Source organism: Vigna angularis, chromosome 2, assembly GCF_016808095.1.
Source record: "Vigna angularis cultivar LongXiaoDou No.4 chromosome 2, ASM1680809v1, whole genome shotgun sequence".
Classification (NCBI taxonomy): domain Eukaryota; kingdom Viridiplantae; phylum Streptophyta; class Magnoliopsida; order Fabales; family Fabaceae; genus Vigna; species Vigna angularis.
In genome coordinates, this window is record NC_068971.1 from 15,959,663 (window position 1) to 15,978,167 (window position 18,505).

General features: G+C 36.4%; 1 protein-coding gene and 1 long non-coding RNA gene across 2 annotated transcripts; one reads left to right on the forward strand and one right to left on the reverse strand.

Moving 5' to 3' along the window:
* Nucleotides 1-493: 493 nt before the first annotated feature.
* Nucleotides 494-15,087, forward strand: LOC108329079 (calcium-dependent protein kinase 13). The gene is made up of 7 exons (XM_017563080.2): nt 494-1,408; nt 4,985-5,128; nt 5,441-5,593; nt 13,103-13,218; nt 13,301-13,468; nt 13,743-13,967; nt 14,044-15,087. Exons 1-7 carry the CDS (start codon nt 775-777, stop codon nt 14,191-14,193), a joined length of 1,590 nt encoding a protein of 529 aa, XP_017418569.1. The 5' UTR covers nt 494-774; the 3' UTR covers nt 14,194-15,087.
* Nucleotides 10,684-11,411, reverse strand: LOC108329080 (uncharacterized). Its single transcript, XR_008246954.1, has 2 exons — nt 11,323-11,411; nt 10,684-11,086 (listed from the first exon to the last, which is right to left on the reverse strand). It is a non-coding gene; the product is annotated as an uncharacterized LOC108329080 (long non-coding RNA).
* Nucleotides 15,088-18,505: the final 3,418 nt, after the last annotated feature.

The window sequence follows — 18,505 nt, forward strand, 5'->3', positions numbered from 1 at the left end:
TATTTTATTTAATAGTATTTAATATCTTTTGCATTAATATTGTACGACACAACCGTTCAATGTTTTAAAGTATTAAAATATTTAACTCTTTGATAAAATTCTATAAATATTCCCACATGCTTCGAGACAAATAACTATAAATGTAATTTTAAAGATCAGATCTAAAACTTAAATCTTGTTTATATATAAAAAGAATATCTAGCAGAATTTGATACATAAATTTCGCTATTTCAGACTATTAGAGAAATAATGTTGATTGGTTTTGGAAGGTAGTGCTTAAAAAAACAAAAGCTATCACTTTTGCAGTTGTATTTATTAATTCTTTTTGTTTACAGTTGTATTTATTATCATTACTAGTTAACTTTCGCAGTCACAAAAGAGGAAAATGTTTGTTTATTACTCTAAGCTTAATATATTTTAATTTTAATAGTAAGTAAAAGTTCATTGAAAACGAAAAAAGAGGAATAAATAAATTTATATATGAAATGGCGAAAACCCGAGCTTCCTGGCTCCTAAAAAACCGCATCCCCAGCCGTTACCGTACACCCTCACACACCCACCTTCACCTCACTCGCTACTCACTCGCTATTCACTCACACTCTCTTACTCTTCTTCTTCATCTCGTCTTCGTCACCTTCGTTTCAATCACACCTTCTTTTTCAAAATCACATTCTAGGGTTAGGGTTTCCGCATTATGATGTGAAACGCTAGCACGCCTCGTCCACCATCTCCTCCCAAACCCTCCCCTCCGCCGCGATCTCCGCTCCTCCTACCATGGGAAACTGCTGCAGATCCCCGGCCGCCGTGGCCCGCGAGGACGTCAAATCGAGCTTCTCCAACGCAGACCACCATGGCAAGCGCGGTTCCGGGGCTGAGGCTGTCAAACAGAAGGCGCCGATCACGGTCCTCGCTGGCGTGCCCAAGGAGAACATCGAGGACCGCTACCTCGTGGACCGCGAGCTCGGCCGCGGCGAGTTCGGCGTGACTTACCTCTGCATCGACCGTGACACGCGCGAGCTGCTCGCTTGCAAAAGCATCTCCAAGCGGAAGCTCAGGACGGCCGTCGACGTCGAGGACGTCCGCCGCGAGGTCGCCATCATGCGCCACCTTCCCGAGAGTCCCAGCATCGTGTCACTCCGCGAAGCCTGTGAGGACGACAATGCCGTTCACCTCGTCATGGAGCTCTGCGAGGGGGGTGAGCTCTTCGACCGGATTGTCGCCCGCGGCCACTACACCGAGCGAGCTGCTGCCGCTGTCACTAGGACGATTGTGGAGGTTGTGCAGCTCTGCCACAAGCACGGGGTCATCCATCGCGACCTGAAACCGGAGAATTTCTTGTTTGCAAACAAGAAGGAGAATTCGCCGCTCAAGGCTATTGACTTCGGGCTTTCCATATTCTTCAAGCCAGGTACGGCCGTGAGTGAATTTGGATTTCATTGACTGCATTGGGGAAGTTTGGTTTGGAATGGGAAGGTATGGTTGAGTTTGTACTTGATTGGTGGGGTTATTGTTTGGAAGACTATGTTGGTCTTTCAGCTGCCTGGGATGGTGTCTAGGCTTAATTTGGATTATTTACACTATAAACACTCATACGGGAAGAAAATAAAAGAAATTGAATTAAATTTGTCTCGTTAGGAAAACTTAAGCTCTTGGAGATGTTAAACCAGAGAGCTTCTATTTAAAGTAGTTAAGTATTATAAATTGTTTACAGCCTACTGGATAAAATCAATTTATTTGTTTTTCTATTACAATTTTTAAGTATATATAGAGAAGTTTATCCAACCAAGGACCTTGTTTAGTGTACTTGAAGTTGGTACGGTTAGGTTTTGTACTGTCTACACTACATTCTGCGCCTGCAGCACAAAAGGAAGTAAGGTGGTTGTTTAGTTGGTACGTTCGTTGACACCTAAATTTCCATGCTGTTTTTAACTCAAGCTCTGAACGGCTTCTATGTAATAAGGGTGCCTTGTTATTTATGTTTACTCTTACGGTGATTGGATTTAACAATGTGATTTTGATTGAAAGATGAGAGGGCGCATACTAAGTGGTCAATCTGTTGTATGATGTTGAAATTGTGGAGTCGGTTGCGGTAATGATAGATCAGCTAACGCTAAGCTTGGCAGTTGCTTTGCTTGTGTTGGATTAGACCATCACTTTTTCATTGTTAGTCCCATTTGTCAATCCTTTTATTTTCCCTTTCTTCTAAACTCTATTGCAACATGTGGGATGAAGTGTAAACTTTATTTCAACTATGCTGGGGGTTGCTACCCTTCATTTGGATAAGAAATAAGTACTCTAACACTAAGGTGGTATTTTTCTGTGGCTGTTGTATGGTTGTGTTCAAACAAAGTGCTTTTGGTTCTGTTTTGATGGTTTTGTTGAAATATATTAAGGTTACTGGTAGTAGGCTTGGGCTAGTACTTAGGACTACTAATTAGAGTAGGAGCTCTAGGTTATGTATCAGAGTACCACATTACTTACTTCCCATTCAGCGTTATTAGTTAGTTCTCTCTCTCTCTCTCTCTCTCTCTCTCTCGTTTCCTATCTCTTAACACGGTATTAGAGCAGTATCATTCTTTATGAATGAGGAGGTATTTTTTTGTTGTGTTGAGTTCACCGAACTAGGTTGTACTTGTACATTATCACATCTGTTTCTATGTTGGAATGTATTCTTGAGGAGTTGGCTATTGGTTGAATCTCTTTAGAAATCAGAGTAGAGTTACTTCTGTCAACTCACTGCTGCTGGAAAACTGGAGCATGGGTGATTGTTCTCTGCTTGTGGTGTTTATAGATTCATTAATAATTGATGGTTCTCTCGATGACCTCTGGGTGATATCTTAACATATCCTGAGCAGAAGTTTTGGTTTTCTGTTGACCGGAACCCATCCTGTAGGGTATTATTGTGATGTGACTGTGGCAATATCCCAAAACCTGAGCGCATGTGGACACTGGAGAATGTGTACTTTCGGACATACTTAATTTTGTCGTGTTTGTGTGTGGTGTGGTGGATGTGTGTAGATGGAGCTGCCTGACTAAGGTTGGAGACTGGCCTGGTGTACTGGCTGGTTATGAAAATGGTGATTGGCTGGAGCTCTGGCGAGTTCAATTAGTATTAATTTCAGATTCAATTTTACTTGTTGTTTTCTGTCTCGGATTTGGCTTTTCTTCTAGCTCTTTGGATATGCGTTGTGTCAATCAGTGTTTGAGGAGGAAAATTGTCATTGCTGACTGCATTTGGGTGGTCACTGGTGTCAATTTTGGCAAGGAAGAGTGGCAAGACCTTGGGACTTTCTATGCAATTATGTCTGACAGTGTGTGGTCAGTGTGTTGTTCTGCCTAGATTTGGCCTGTATTTGCTATATATGGTTGGTGAACTGCTGCTCTGGCCCCTTCTTGGCATGTTTGGTCTTTCTTTCTTTATTTGGTTATTTTGTCTATTCGGTATTTCTGTGATTTTCTTAAGCTGTTTGTCGTTGAACTATACTGGTTGAAGGATTGGAGTAATTTTATGTAGTCTAGCTTGTTAGGTGTATAGATTTTGAACTTTGAAGACTTTGCACCCTAAGAACCCTTTTTCCCTGGTTCTTTTATGCTACTGAAGACACTGGTTTGGAGATCAATTGGGAGGTTGCGATGCTGCTGATGAAAAGGCCTGAGGCTCTAGAAACCATCTCATTTTCTTGTTAGGTGTAGCATGGAGACGTTAGGAGCTTTTCTGCCAATTACACTGCCATGTTTTTGTGCTTTGATGGTGTTGTAGGGTTAGGAAGGGTAAAACAATGTTTGGCTTCAATTCTTTAAAACAATGTTATAAATAAATGAGTCTATCTCTTCTGATTGTCTTTTTATCTGCAACAAGAAATTTCTCTTCCCGTTGAAAGAGGTCCTCATCATCCCATTCTTCCTCCATTTCCTTTTTTTTTTTTTCAAAACAGAGGACTCTTTGCCTAATGTTTACCCTCATGGTTTTGTGCAAACACTATGGTGCCACATTGTAGCAGAGTATGGGTTTGTGTAGTGGTACACTGCTGCTTCCTTTACTCGTCTTTTTAGGTCCACCAACAAAGTTTAGGAGAGGGTCTTGTCCTATATTTTCACATTTCCAAAAAGAAGTGTAATTGACTTTTGAGTTCACTGTTTTGAATTTGTGATTATCTTCTGTATTTTGTTTAATTGTCTGTGAAAATGTTGCACGATTTCTCTCCATTCTATGGCTGTCTCATTTGACTTGTTAAAATAATGCTAATTTCTAAGATAATGTTTTTATGGCTAGTTTCTGAATAATTATTTTAAAGGATTTCTCTCCTTTAAATTGTAGACTTCAGAGGGTCAGGTGCGGTTTAATAATTGCTGTGTTGAAAGTCATGAATTTGTGCTTAAAAATACATTGGTATTATTTATAATATCAATTGTTGATATTTCTATAAATTATAAACATCACCAAAACCCCAACACATTTTTACAGCTTTTTTGCTTTAAATTTTTTTTCTAAGTAATGTTGTAAACAATTTTTGAAAGCAGGGGAATGAATTGAATCTAACTGCACTATTGTTTTAAGATTTTGACTGTTTCTTTCAGAAAAGATTGAAAACAGGGTACAAGAAGAAACTAACTTATCTTTCTTATTGTAATGGGGACATGTTGTAAATGAAATCGAAAAACAAACTTAACGCCCTTTAATGTTGGCTTACTTCCTTAGGAAACACGCTGCCTGTTTGTGAACAGCAGTATTATTGAGTATAGACATTAATGTTAGGGTTGACCATACACCATCTCTTGTTGGCAGTTTACCATCAGATGGCACATTTTATTGCTGTCTACTCATGTTTCAATGTTATATATATATATATATATATATATATATATATATATATATATATATATTTATCTATTTCTTTCTTTATGTGTGTGTATATATTATTTCATTCTTGCAGTATCTGACTTATTTTCCATAATGAATTGTGTGTAATATAAAAATTTCCAGGTGAGAGGTTCTCAGAAATTGTTGGAAGTCCATATTATATGGCTCCAGAAGTTCTCAAGCGGAATTATGGACCAGAAATAGATATATGGAGTGCAGGAGTAATTCTCTACATCTTACTGTGTGGTGTTCCCCCGTTTTGGGCTGGTATAAATCGTTATATTCTTACAATGCTCTTTATGCATGCCTTTTTTTATACATGCATTGGCATCTATAAACATTCATGTGTGTCCCATTTTCTGTGCTAATACTTGCATGCTTAGACTTTTTGTTCTTTTTCTTTTGGTTTGTGACACATACTATTTTTTTTTTCTGGCTTGGTTTTAATCTGCTAGTTGCCTTTTTCTTTTGGTTCAAGCATATTATTAGTTTTGGGCTTTTGAGCTTGGTTCTTTTTATTATTTCATTTGCTCGGAAAATGTCTTCTTATTTTCTTTCCTTGATGTTGATTCTATGCAGAATCTGAGCAAGGAGTTGCACAGGCCATTCTTCGGGGGCTTATAGATTTCAAAAGGGAACCTTGGCCAAGTATTTCTGAAAGTGCTAAAAGTCTTGTTAGGCAAATGTTAGAACCAGACCCTAAGCTTCGATTAACTGCTAAACAAGTGCTTGGTATGTTTATCTTCTTCCATGTTCATTTCATAGTACCACTAAGAGCCTTTTTAAGATCTCAATTAAATACCAAAAGTTTCAGCAAGTATGATTAATGAAATCAAGTGAATAAAATAAATGGGTAAAAACTATCTCCTTCTGGGTTTTAAATTTTTAATAACTGCTACATCTGTTCCTGTATATAAGAAAAACAAAATGAAGATATCTTTGTGGTCTTTCACAAGAAACATAGGACCATTTTTAAATGTATTAATGGCTAACTTTCATTTGTACCCTTAATTTACTGTAGAGTCAGTCTATTAATGAGATTTGCACTCATTTCTCATGAGAATGGATGTATTTATTGAGTTATTTAACAAAACAAGTCACACCCCTTGGTTGAAATTTTCTTTGGTAGATTATGAGTAGTATTATTAAATATATGGGTGTTTGAATTTATGACATTATTAATTAAAATAACTAACTTGACTATTTTATTGGCCTTGATGAATTACTATTTGTTTCTCATGTATGGACTAGTGGTAATATATAAGAAACAAATATCTAATCCATCAATATCAATAAAAGTGGTTAAGTTAGTCAATTTTCATTAATAATATCCTGGCTAAATTGTATTCCAAAAATACTTACAGGATAAACGGTTCAAGTTTATTTAATGACACTATTTATAGAGAGATGTTTTGTTTTTTTTTACAACCAATGGGTGTTGCTTGTCTTGCCAATAACCAAATAAATGCATTCACTCTCATGGGAAATGAATGCATATCTCATTAATTGATTCTACAATAAATCAAGGCTATAGAATGAAAATAGATATATTTGGAAGTGATATGTAGGACATATCAACTAATAGTCTAATTATGGGGTAGTGTTCTAAGTTCTGTGGATATATCAACTATCAAGAATATGGCAATGACATACATCTAAGTTAATATCGATTCAGTGCTATATTCTCTTTTGTCTCTTCTCCTCCCTTTATACCTCCCATAATTTAAACATGGTATTAGGATGGTATCATCCTTAGTGAACTGTCCTGTCACCGCCTGTTAGGTTCCTTTACTCAGGAACCGTAACAGGTGAACATCTTCTCACACACACTCAACAAAAAGAAACAATTGTATCAATATGAACTTTATTAATTCTGTAAAGTAAGAAAGAACAGAATAACAAGCAAGTATTTCCCCAAGGAAGCCTCCCTTCCTCCACTGGAAACGATCCAGTCTCTACCCAAAGGTAAGAAAATTATCTGATACCCCTCTCCACTTATTCGGTTTATTATTTATACCTTCTCTCTCTTCTAACAAACTATAACATACTACCCTCCTTACACGTGTAAGACACGTGTCTAACTTACTCTCTTTTTATCTTCCTTACGTAAACTTTAATGGTCTAACACCGCCACTGTCGAGGTCCCTAAAGTTTGGAGTTCTAATTTCATTTCATGATTCTTTCTTCAAGTGAATTGTCAATCCCCTTGCATTTCCACTCCCTTTTACTGTGTTTCTTCTAGCAAGTTCATCTAGCTTTGTGTTAGGATCCAATTGCAAGGTACAGACCCTGGAATTCCTTGTTTGAAGTATGAGATTCTGGAGTTCATCTTACAATAGCTATTTTTCTTTTCGTTGTGGTTCTCCCAAGGTTCCCATTCGTTGGTAGTTGGTTGTCAGATGTTTCAGCATATAGCTACTTGTAGAGAGTTTTGACTAGTGAAAGGTTTTGACCAATGAGAAAGTTGAGTGAGTGAAATGTTGTAGAGTCTGAGCCATCAAGATGTTGTCTCTTGAGGGCAGTGTTGTGATGTGTTATATTAGGTCCCTCATCAAGTTTTGAGATGCATTGTGGAATACTTTTTAACCACATGATTCTCTCCCCTTAACGACTAGTTTTAAGGCTGGTTTCCCAAACTGTTTGGTGCTACTTAATTGGTATCACTCCTGCTGCTTTCTTCAGCTTAGCCTCGCAATTTGCTTACGTGTTTCTGAGAGTTTATTTATTTTGGTCATCTGCTTCATTGATTTGTTCTACCATCAGGACATGTTTGGCATTGTAGGGAGGGACAACACACTCATACACATAGATCTCCACATTGGTAAGATATTGTCCGCTTTAGGCTAAGCCCTCACGGATTTGCTTTTGATACCACTCCAAAAGGTCTCTTACCAATGGAGGTATCTAACGTGTATATAAATCCATGTCCATCTCTTATTTTATCCGATGTGAGACTTTGTTTGTATCCAACATCCTTCCCTCAAACAAAGGATCCATGGTTGCCACTTCTCTTTGCTCTCTTTCACGATCCATGGTCAAACACTGAGCATCTCTTGCTCTCCACCTCTCATGATTCATCTGGCTATCTGCCACTGGCCACTTGCCATGGCTTCACCTGATCATGGAGGGACGTACTCGACTGAGTCTGATCACCAGACCTGAAGTATGGGCTTTGATACTTTTGGAGAATTAAGAGAAAGAAACTCTCTTTTTTCATATTATTATCTTCACACTAAACACATACTTATACAATAATGAAAAACAGTAATCAACAATAAACAGTAAACAGTAGGCTCCTACAGAGCCTATATCTAAAAACATATTACATTTCAACACTCCCCCTCAAGCTGGAGCATATAAGTCATATGCCCCAAGCTTGGAACATATGAATTGAATTCTAGGCCCCCTTAGAGATTTGGTCAACATGTCTCCGAGTTGTTCATTAGAATTGACAAATTCAGTAACAAGTTCCTTTGACAACAACTTCTCTCTAATAAAATGACAGTCAATTTCTATGTGTTTCGTCCTCTCATGAAACACAGGATTGGAGGAAATGTGTAGAGCTGCTTGATTGTCACAGTACAGTTTCATTTGCTCATTTTCACAAAACTTCAATTCTTGAAGAAGTTGTTTAATCCACACAAGTTCACATGTAGTCAGAGCCATAGATCGGTATTCAGCTTCAGCACTAGATCGAGCAACAACGTTTTGTTTCTTACTTTTCCAAGATACAAGGTTCCCACCAAGTAAAACACAATATCCTGTAGTAGATCTTCGATCAATTGGACTACCAGCCCAATCTGCATCGCAATATCCTTCGATCCGAGTGTTTCCCTTGTTCTCATACAATAGTCCCTGTCCTGGACTTCCTTTTATGTATCTGAGAATGCGAAGTACTGCATTCCAATGATCAACATGTGGATTTTGCATAAATTGACTCACAACTCCAACTGGATAAGAAAGATCAGGTCTTGTTATGGTAAGATAAATGAGTTTTCCAACTAGTCTTCTATATCTCTCTAGGTCTGAGAAAGGTTCACCCTGATCTGTCATTAACTTTTGATTTGGGTCCATGGGATTGTCAATGGGCTTGCAATTTGTCAGACCTGTTTCCTCTAAAATGTCAAGAGCATATTTCCTTTGTGAAATGATGACACCTTCTTTTGACTGTGCCACTTCAATACCAAGAAAATATTTTAGACGACCCAGATCTTTAGTTTGAAAGTGATTGAACAGATGATTCTTTAACTGATTAATTCTAGTGATGTCATTCCCTGTAATAACAATATCATCAACATACACCATGAGATAAACACATTTGTCAGGAGAATAGTGACCATAAAACACTGAATGATCCGCCTCACAACGTTTCAGTCCAAATTTTTGCACCACCTGACTAAATTTACCAAACCAAGCTCGAGGTGATTGCTTTAAGCCATAAAGGGAACGACGCAACTTACAAACTAATCCAGACTCCCCCTGAGCAACAAATCCAGGAGGTTGCTCCATGTATATCTCCTCTTCCAGATCACCATGAAGGAAGGCATTTTTAATGTCTAACTGATAAAGAGGCCAATGACGAATGGCAGCCATAGCAAGAAAAATACGAACGGTACTGGTTTTAGCCACAGGAGAAAAAGTATCACAATAGTCTTGGCCATAAACTTGAGTATAGCCCTTAGCTACCAGTCGAGCTTTAAGGCGATCAATTTTACCAGTAGGACCAACTTTAACAGTATAAATCCATCTACAACCAACAGGCTTCTTATCAGGAGGAAGAGGGACAAGATCCCAAGTGCCATTGTGTTCAAGTGCCTTCATCTCATCAACCATGGCTTGTCGCCATCCAGAATGAACAAGTGCCTCATGAATATTATTAGGAACCTTAGTCGATGATAATGAGGAAACAAAGGAGAAATATGTAGGAGACAAGTTATGATAACTCACAAAATTATAAATAGGATATGGATTGCGAGTAGAACGAATACCTTTACGAAGGGCAATGGGCCAGTTATCATCTGAATCAGTAGAAGGTGAGGATGATGAAGGATCCATGGTCTGAGGATCTGATGCAGAAGGATCTGAGTCTCGAGGATCGTTAGTGTTAGGAGTTCGAGATTGGGTTCGACGTTGATATGTGATAAGAGGTGGAGGAACAATGTTATTTGGATTTTGATTTTGAGGTACAGAATCAGGAATAATTAGAGGATCACATGTTGGTAAAGGAAACATTTGTTGAACAGAGGAACGATCCTCCATGGAGGAAGAAAAAAAAGGTGTATCCTCAAAGAATGTGACATCAGCTGACATATAATATCTCTTTGTGGAGGGAGAATAACATCTATACCCTTTCTGAAGACGAGAGTATCCTAAGAAAACACACTTGATAGCTTTTGCTGAGAGCTTATCAAGACCTGGAGAAACATTATGAACAAAACACATACACCCAAATACACGTGGGGAAACATGGTATAAAGTGTCGTTGGGAAAAATGACAGAGTGAGGAATTTTATTATTAAGAGAGGAAGAAGGCATCCTATTAATAAGAAAACAGGCAGTGAGGACTGCATCGCCCCAATGATGTACAGGAACATTAGTATTCAACATTAAGGAACGTGCAGTTTCAATGAGATGTCTATTCTTTCTTTCTGCAATGCCATTTTGTTGTGGAGTGTGAGGACAGGTTGACTGGTGTAAAATTCCTTGGGAAGATAAGAATGAAGAAAATGCTAGAGAGAAGTATTCCTTAGCATTATCACTTCGAAGAATTTTAATTGTCTTCCCAAATTGGTTCTTAATTTCAATAAAAAAGGACTTGAATATGGACAAAAGTTCAGATCTCTCTTTCATTAAATAAACCCAAGTACATCGAGAGAATTCATCAATAAAGGTTACAAAATAATTAAAACCAAATGAAGTAACACGACTTGGTCCCCAAATATCTGAATGAATTATTGAAAAAGGAAAATCACACTGTGTCTCAGATCTTTTAGGATAGGAAGATCTAACATGTTTTCCTAATTGACAAGATTCACAATCTAAGACTTGGATGTTTTTGAGACTTGGAACCATCATCTTCAACTTGAACAAACTTGGATGGCCTAGACGATCATGCAGAAGTTTGGGGGATGAAGTGGTAAAGCAGGAAACTGAGGAATGAGGTTTTAAAAAATAAAGTCCTTGAGACTCATGTCCTTCTCCAATCAGACGACCTGTCCCATGTTCCTGTATAACAAAAGAATTGGCTGTAAAGGTTATGGAACAATTTAAGGTACGAGTCAACTGACTCAAAGAGATTAAATTGTATGGACAATTGGGAACATATAACACAGAATTTAAACTTAGTGAAGGAGATAAGGAAACTGTTCCAATTCCCTGAGATTTCACTTTTGATCCATTGGCAACGGTAATGAGATGAGGAATTCTTGGAGAAGACAATGAAGAAAATGAAGGAATGTTACCAGAGATATGGTCTGAGGCACCTGAGTCCAGAATCCATGGATTATGACCTTCCACAGATTGAGATAAGTTGGCTGTAGGCACACTAGTCATGACAGAGGATTGGCCAGGATTAGACGGTTTTCCAGACTTGTAACGTAAAAATTCTTCATATTCTTCATTTGAAATTCTGGATTCTAGATCACTAGATTTAGACACATGAGCAACTTTGTCTGGATATCCATGTAGAACATAACATTTGTCTCGAGTATGGCCTAGTTTCTTACAGTATGTGCATTGAGGAGGAGGACGTATGCTACGACCACCACGTCCTCGGTTGCTTCTGCCTCCTCCTCTTCCTTGTGGCACTCCTCTTCCTTGTGGCATTATCATAGCTGATGTTCCAATAACATCGATTGAATTCTCATCTTTCACCAATGGAGGTACTCGAAGAAGTCGAGTAACCAAACCATCCATTGAAGGGATTTGATCACCAGCTAAAACTTGATCACGTACATGATCATAATCGGAGTGTAAGCTTCTCAGAATTAGGACCATGTAAAACTTGTCAAGCTTTTTATTGATCTCTTCTAATGAATCAGCTATAAAGAAGTTCTTTAATTCTTCTACAGTAGCCCGAGCCTTTGCTATATGAGAAACCATGTCATGGTTGACTTGTTTTAGAGAAGCTACTCTTTGGGTTGCATCAAAAAGACGTTGTACATCATTAGCAAAAATATCTTCTGCCCTTTTCCAGAATGATGAACATGTTTTATAGGGTCTCAAGATATCTAAAACCTCTTGCTCCACTGACTGCCATAAAATTGCGCATAACTGAAAATCCAATTTTTGCCATTGAGATTTTTCTTCATCTGGAACCATAGAGATATCTTGTTCTAGATGATCATGGTGTCCTTGACCAAGAAACCATAATTCCACAGCAGAAGACCAAGATAAATAATTTTTCCAGTTGAGTATTGGCGTGTGAGAGAGAAGGGTTTCAGAAAGAGAGAGAGAGGGTTTGGGATTGGGAAGCCGAGGGATTGACGCTCAGGAGAGTGAGGCGAGCGGAACCCTCGATGCGCGGTGAAATTCCGACCAGCGTAGGGCGGCGCGTGAACAGTACGCGCGCGAGATCTGGCGGGCTGCGGCGGCGCGTGACGGCGCGTGAGGGCGATGCAGGGACGGCGACCACCAGGGTTGGGTCGCGCTCACGGAGGCGCACAAAACCCCTAAATTTTCCTGAGAAAATGGGGTACCGGCGGCGGCGGCGGCGGCGGCGACGGCGGCGACTGGTGGTTGATGGCGTCTACAGAAGAGAGCCCCGGTGCTTGGCTCTTGATACCATTTTGGAGAATTAAGAGAAAGAAACTCTCTTTTTTCATATTATTATCTTCACACTAAACACATACTTATACAATAATGAAAAACAGTAATCAACAATAAACAGTAAACAGTAGGCTCCTACAGAGCCTATATCTAAAAACATATTACATTTCAACAGATACCATTTGTAGGGAGGGACAACACACACACACACACATAGATCTCCACACATTGGTAAGATATTGTCCGCTTTGGACCAAGCCCTCACGGATTTGCTTTTTGGTACCACTCCAAAAGGCCTCCAAGGTATCTTATGTGTAGGGAGGGACTTTGTTTGTACCCAACAGGCATCTTAGATAATATCAACTCAATCTTTGTTAATATCTTAACCCCATAATTTCAACATAAACATTACTTATGTTGATGACTTTTCAGGACAGATAATAAATTTCATCTATTTTTTCTTGCCTTGCACAGAGCATCCCTGGCTCCAAAATGCCAAGAAGGCTCCTAATGTTCCACTTGGAGATGTTGTCAAGTCAAGGCTTAAGCAATTTTCAATGATGAACAGATTCAAAAGAAAAGCCCTTAGGGTTAGTTCGCTGCATCTTTGGTGGTAACTTAAGCTATTGCTTGTATAGCATGTCGGATCTAAGATTGTACATTTGAAAACAGGTCATTGCTGATTTCTTATCCAATGAAGAAGTTGAAGACATCAAAGATATGTTCAAGAAGATGGATAATGATAATGATGGCATTGTTTCCATAGAAGAACTGAAAGCTGGATTTCGAAACTTTGGGTCTCAACTTGCTGAGTCTGAAATTCAGTTGCTTATTGAAGCTGTAAGTATGGCTAATTTCCCCTTGTTCCTCTAAACTATTGTGACTGAACACTAATGTTGTTACTTGTTACTTGCTACAATCATAAATTGGCCGACAAAAGTTGATATTGTCGATTTGCAAATATAAATTGAAATGCATGGGGCACAATTGTGATATATTTTCCATTATAATTTTGTTTGGGTTTGTTCAGTTACATTTTGAAGGTACTAAGTAAAAAATTTAGGTTTACATTGCTCTTTGTTTTGTGTTTTAATCATTGTATGTTGACAAACAGGTAGGTAGTAAGGGAACACTAGACTACGGAGAATTTGTTGCTGTTTCCCTTCATTTAAAAAGGATGGCTAATGACGATCATCTTCGTAAGGCCTTCTCCTATTTTGACAAAGATGGGAATGGATATATTGAACCGGATGAGCTACGGAATGCTTTGATGGAAGATGGAGCAGATGATTGTACAGATGTCGCAAATGACATTTTCCAAGAAGTAGACACGGATAAGGTGATATTCGGGAGTTATTTCTTTAGATATAGTCTTGATTAGGGAATTGTCGCCTCAAATTCTTGAACAATTGCAGGATGGACGTATCAGCTACGATGAATTTTTTGCTATGATGAAAACTGGAACGGATTGGAGAAAAGCATCAAGGCATTATTCACGTGGGAGATTCAATAGCTTGAGCTTAAAGTTGATGAAAGACGGTTCTTTAAACTTAGGAAATGAGTAGTTGTCTGAGTGTTTGCCTATATTCGATCTGGCTTTCCAAATAGTGTAATATTCCTCCTACAATATGGACTTGGCTTCTTTGTGATGATTATTTGGTTCCACTTTTAGAAGGGTTCCTTTCAACTTGGTGCTGTGAGAGTTACGAAGGATTGGGTACGCCAATCATACACGCACTTTGTTACTTGTGTAAAACATGGTGCCTTGGAGCCACTGGTGTGACATGTATGATTCCACTCGTTTTAACCACTCCTGCCTTCTCTTCTGGGTGTGACAATGTTGAATCAAAAACTGTTTAGTGCAGTCAGAATATGTTTATCAAAGTGCGAATATCTTGTACTTCCAATTCTGGACTCTGTTTTGGTCATTCTATCCCTCCTACCACTGCCCGATAATGGCCAATGGCCAAAAAACATTTGTTTTCTCCAATCTGATTACTCCGGAATGCTGACAACATTTATTTTTTCTTGTCTCGTAGCATGACCTGTAAGATATTCTCATCCTGGAACTGTGCAGACATGGAACCGTTGCTGTTGATTTGTGGGTAGACTTCTTACGTGACTGAGTGCTAGAAAGTACAAGTGGCAGGTTTTGTTGTATCGTTAGACCTGCTCTGTGAATGCATTAAAACAATTAGAGCAAAAATGGTGGGAAGCATGTTTTACCATTGCATTTCCAACACTACTCTGTCTTGAAGATCTTTCCAGAGTTTAGGGCTTTTAGGCTATCCTTCATTAGGAGAGGCTTATCTAAAGATTTCAGTCTTTTCAACCTATGGATCTTCAGCTATTTGATCCATACCAACGATAACCTCTGTAATGGGCCTAAAAGATATTTAACTTTAATATCACAATATTGTATTTCATATCCACATTTTTGTTTTTTCTTCCCCTTTGCACTTCGCTTTAAACCCCGTCTTTCCAATTTTTAATTTATTTTGAATTAAATGAGTTAACTAACAAATTCTAATAAATTAATTAACTTACGACATTTTAGAAGCATCATTCATTTACCTTCTCCATAAACAATAATATTTTATTTTCTTGATTTTCTTACATTTGAATTTCAATTTTCTATTTGCTTAAATACAGTTTTATCTAAACTCTAATCACATGTTACTGTTAATGTATTTATAATGTATATATATCATAATTAATAATGCGAATTTTGTATCCGTTTTTTTATACTCATCATTCTTTTACTTTGAGAAAATTACAAGTGCTTTTATTGTATAATTATAATATTAAAAATCTAATAAAAGATTTATAATTGATTGTTATGTAATATAAGTTTTAATACTTATTATAATAATTACAACTATTTTATTATAGCAAACACATGCCAATAATACAGCTGTGCTTTATTATATTTTTCTTCAAGTAATTTATTCCTATCATATAATATGGTAAGAGCTGGAAACAGGCTCGGTGTTTTTCCTTTTTTTATTCTCACCTTTTGGCATTACAAGGAAAACAGAAAGAACATTAGCACAAGAACTATCTAGCAAAAAAATTGGCATGTTTCGTTAAACATGACTAAATAACCATATTTATACTAAACTATGGACAGTTTGCTTTTGCTTATTCTTTTAAAGGTGTTTTTTTATTCTATAAACAGATTTTTTTATTCTATAAACAGATTTTTAATTTCTTAATACGCGTATTTGTCTTACTTGTTTATTTAAAAAATAGAAGGTTTTAAACTTACTTCAATAAGCAAATTTTATCTACTTTTAAATAAATTATCTTTTTAAAAATTATTTATTTTAAATTTAGAGAAACTAATTTTATATCAGCATCTCCCTTGTTTTTGCAAGAACAGAAACATATTTAAGAAACGACGTTGTTACACTGACATTCACAAATGTTTAGAATAGTACAGATACATACATAAAAACATTGTCGTATTTCTTTAATGGACCTTTATCTATGAGAATTGATTGTGCATTTCTAGTATCTTATAATATTAGTAATTAAATGGTTTGTAATATTATTGTGATTGGGTCAATATACTTAATAGTTGTCACACTGTTGAGATCATCTCAAGGGGTACACTTACCCTTAGGCTTGAGAGGATGTAGTCCTTTAAGACCATTAAGTTATGGGATGTTTCACCCTGGTTATACCCTTAAGTTCCATATTTGCTCTCGTGATTAATGAGCTTGGTGAAAACTAAATGCTTTCAATGAAATGGTTCACCAAATTATTTAATGAGTTGAGCGCGTAGAAGTTTATATATTTTCTTGTCTTGCACCCCATTCATTTATCTGATATCTCTTTCATTTTCTCCTTTCTCGTGTGTGGTTCTTTAGAGATATTTAAGAGAGATTGTTCGTTGGAAAAGTGTGGTGGAGGTTTTGCTGTATATTGGTGGTTGGCATTCGAGTCGGGTAGTGATTTTTTTTATGTTTCTCGCATCAAACACGTACATGAATCCATTACAAAGTTCTCAGGTTTTAATCGAATTTTAAAATTTGATGAAAACTCACTTGGAAATTAAACTTTGATCCAATATTAAAATTCAATTTGCTCTTTATTGGATGTTAAATTTTGATTTGTCCTTCATTGAATTTAGATATTTGATGGAGGAAAAATCGAATTTCAACATTTGATGAAGAGGAAATCAGATTTTAATATTCGAAGATAAAAAATCATGTATCAGATATAAAATTCCAAAAACCTGTATATAAGAAATCTAAATTTTTCTTAATCGAATTTTAAAATTCAATAAAGAGATAATTGGATTTCATTTCAAATTTCCATTTGCGATATGAATTTAACTTGATATCCGACAATTTAGCCTTGTTTTCATTTTGGCTTTCTGCTTTACTTCAGTTTTCATTGTTTTAATTTTTTTTAAAGTATTAATATACTATAATTCCAATGTAATTAATTATAATTCTTATTACTACCAATATTATCATAATAACTATTATCATTTATTATAATTGTAATCAGCATTTGTCTTCATATTAGTCATTTATATTGATATATTGAAATTGTATTTTTGGAGGTGGTTGCGATTTTGATTTATGCTGGAAAATTGAAAAAGTTAATGACAATTTAAACTAATAAAACGTATGCTGGAATTAATGTTGATAAAATAAAAATATATACGTGACTATTTCAAAGACATATTTAATAAAAGAGTTTGATTTATAACAAATTAAATAAAACAGCATTTATGTCAACTTAATATTTATAATATGAAAAATGCATTTTAAAATTATAACATTCTTTTAGTCATGCTTTTAATTCAAAATACCCTTGTGTTACTTGAAGAACTTTTTAAATTAATTATTATCGTTTAATACTTTAAAAAAATTAAAAAGAAATTAAATTTGTGTCAAAGTGTTTTCATATTGTTATTTTTCGTTTGTGTGAATCGTTTTTGATATTGAGGGATAAATTTTATGTTATAGGTTATTATAGTCTAAATGGAAAAATATCCTTATGGAAAGGATTATCAAATAAATTTTAGCATGCTATCAGATTTTTCGTCTTTTATAAATGAGGTTGTCGAGGGAGATTTGACTATAGTGGATATCATATACTCAACACATTGTTATCCAGAGATGCAAATATGGTCATATTCGTATACAAGTAGGATGTAAACATTTTCAAAGTTGATGGACATTACTACCTCCTATGTTGACTTAGTTGATTCATAATTTTTGTTTATAAATATGTAAAAAAAAATCACTATCATGCATATATAAAATGAAAGGTTGTTTTAGCAGAAAAAATACATCAAAAGTCAGTCCAAAATAATTACATAATAAGGGATACTACTATGATAAAAATTATCCGGATGAAGAGGAGCGTTTGCCAAGAACATTGCTGCCACGAACACTCCTGGCACTTCTCCTAGTCGGTGAATGTTCTTTAGTGGATGTTTGAGCTAATTCAAGGAGTTCATTTGTATGAGTGTATGCTACAGTCCCCTTGGTGGCTCCCTGACAAGAGATCATCTCCTATAAGATTATGGCCATCCGCTTCACTGTACCCTGCATTATAACGGTCACACACAAATAAATTGTTGAGATTGTTGATAGGGGGCACTGGTTTAGCTAAACCCACAATCCTAGTAATATCTGAGTTTTTGATGATGACAACACATGATTAATAACACATGTGTATTTTGTGTTACATGTTCTATACTTACATGTTATATGAGTATATGAGAACATGATTGTGTTGATTGCTGTGTTGTTCATTGCATTTCACAGAGTTATATATGTGATTTTATACATGAATGCATGACACATGTTTTTGGATGAAAAACCACAAGCACTAATATTGAACTTTAAAATGTGT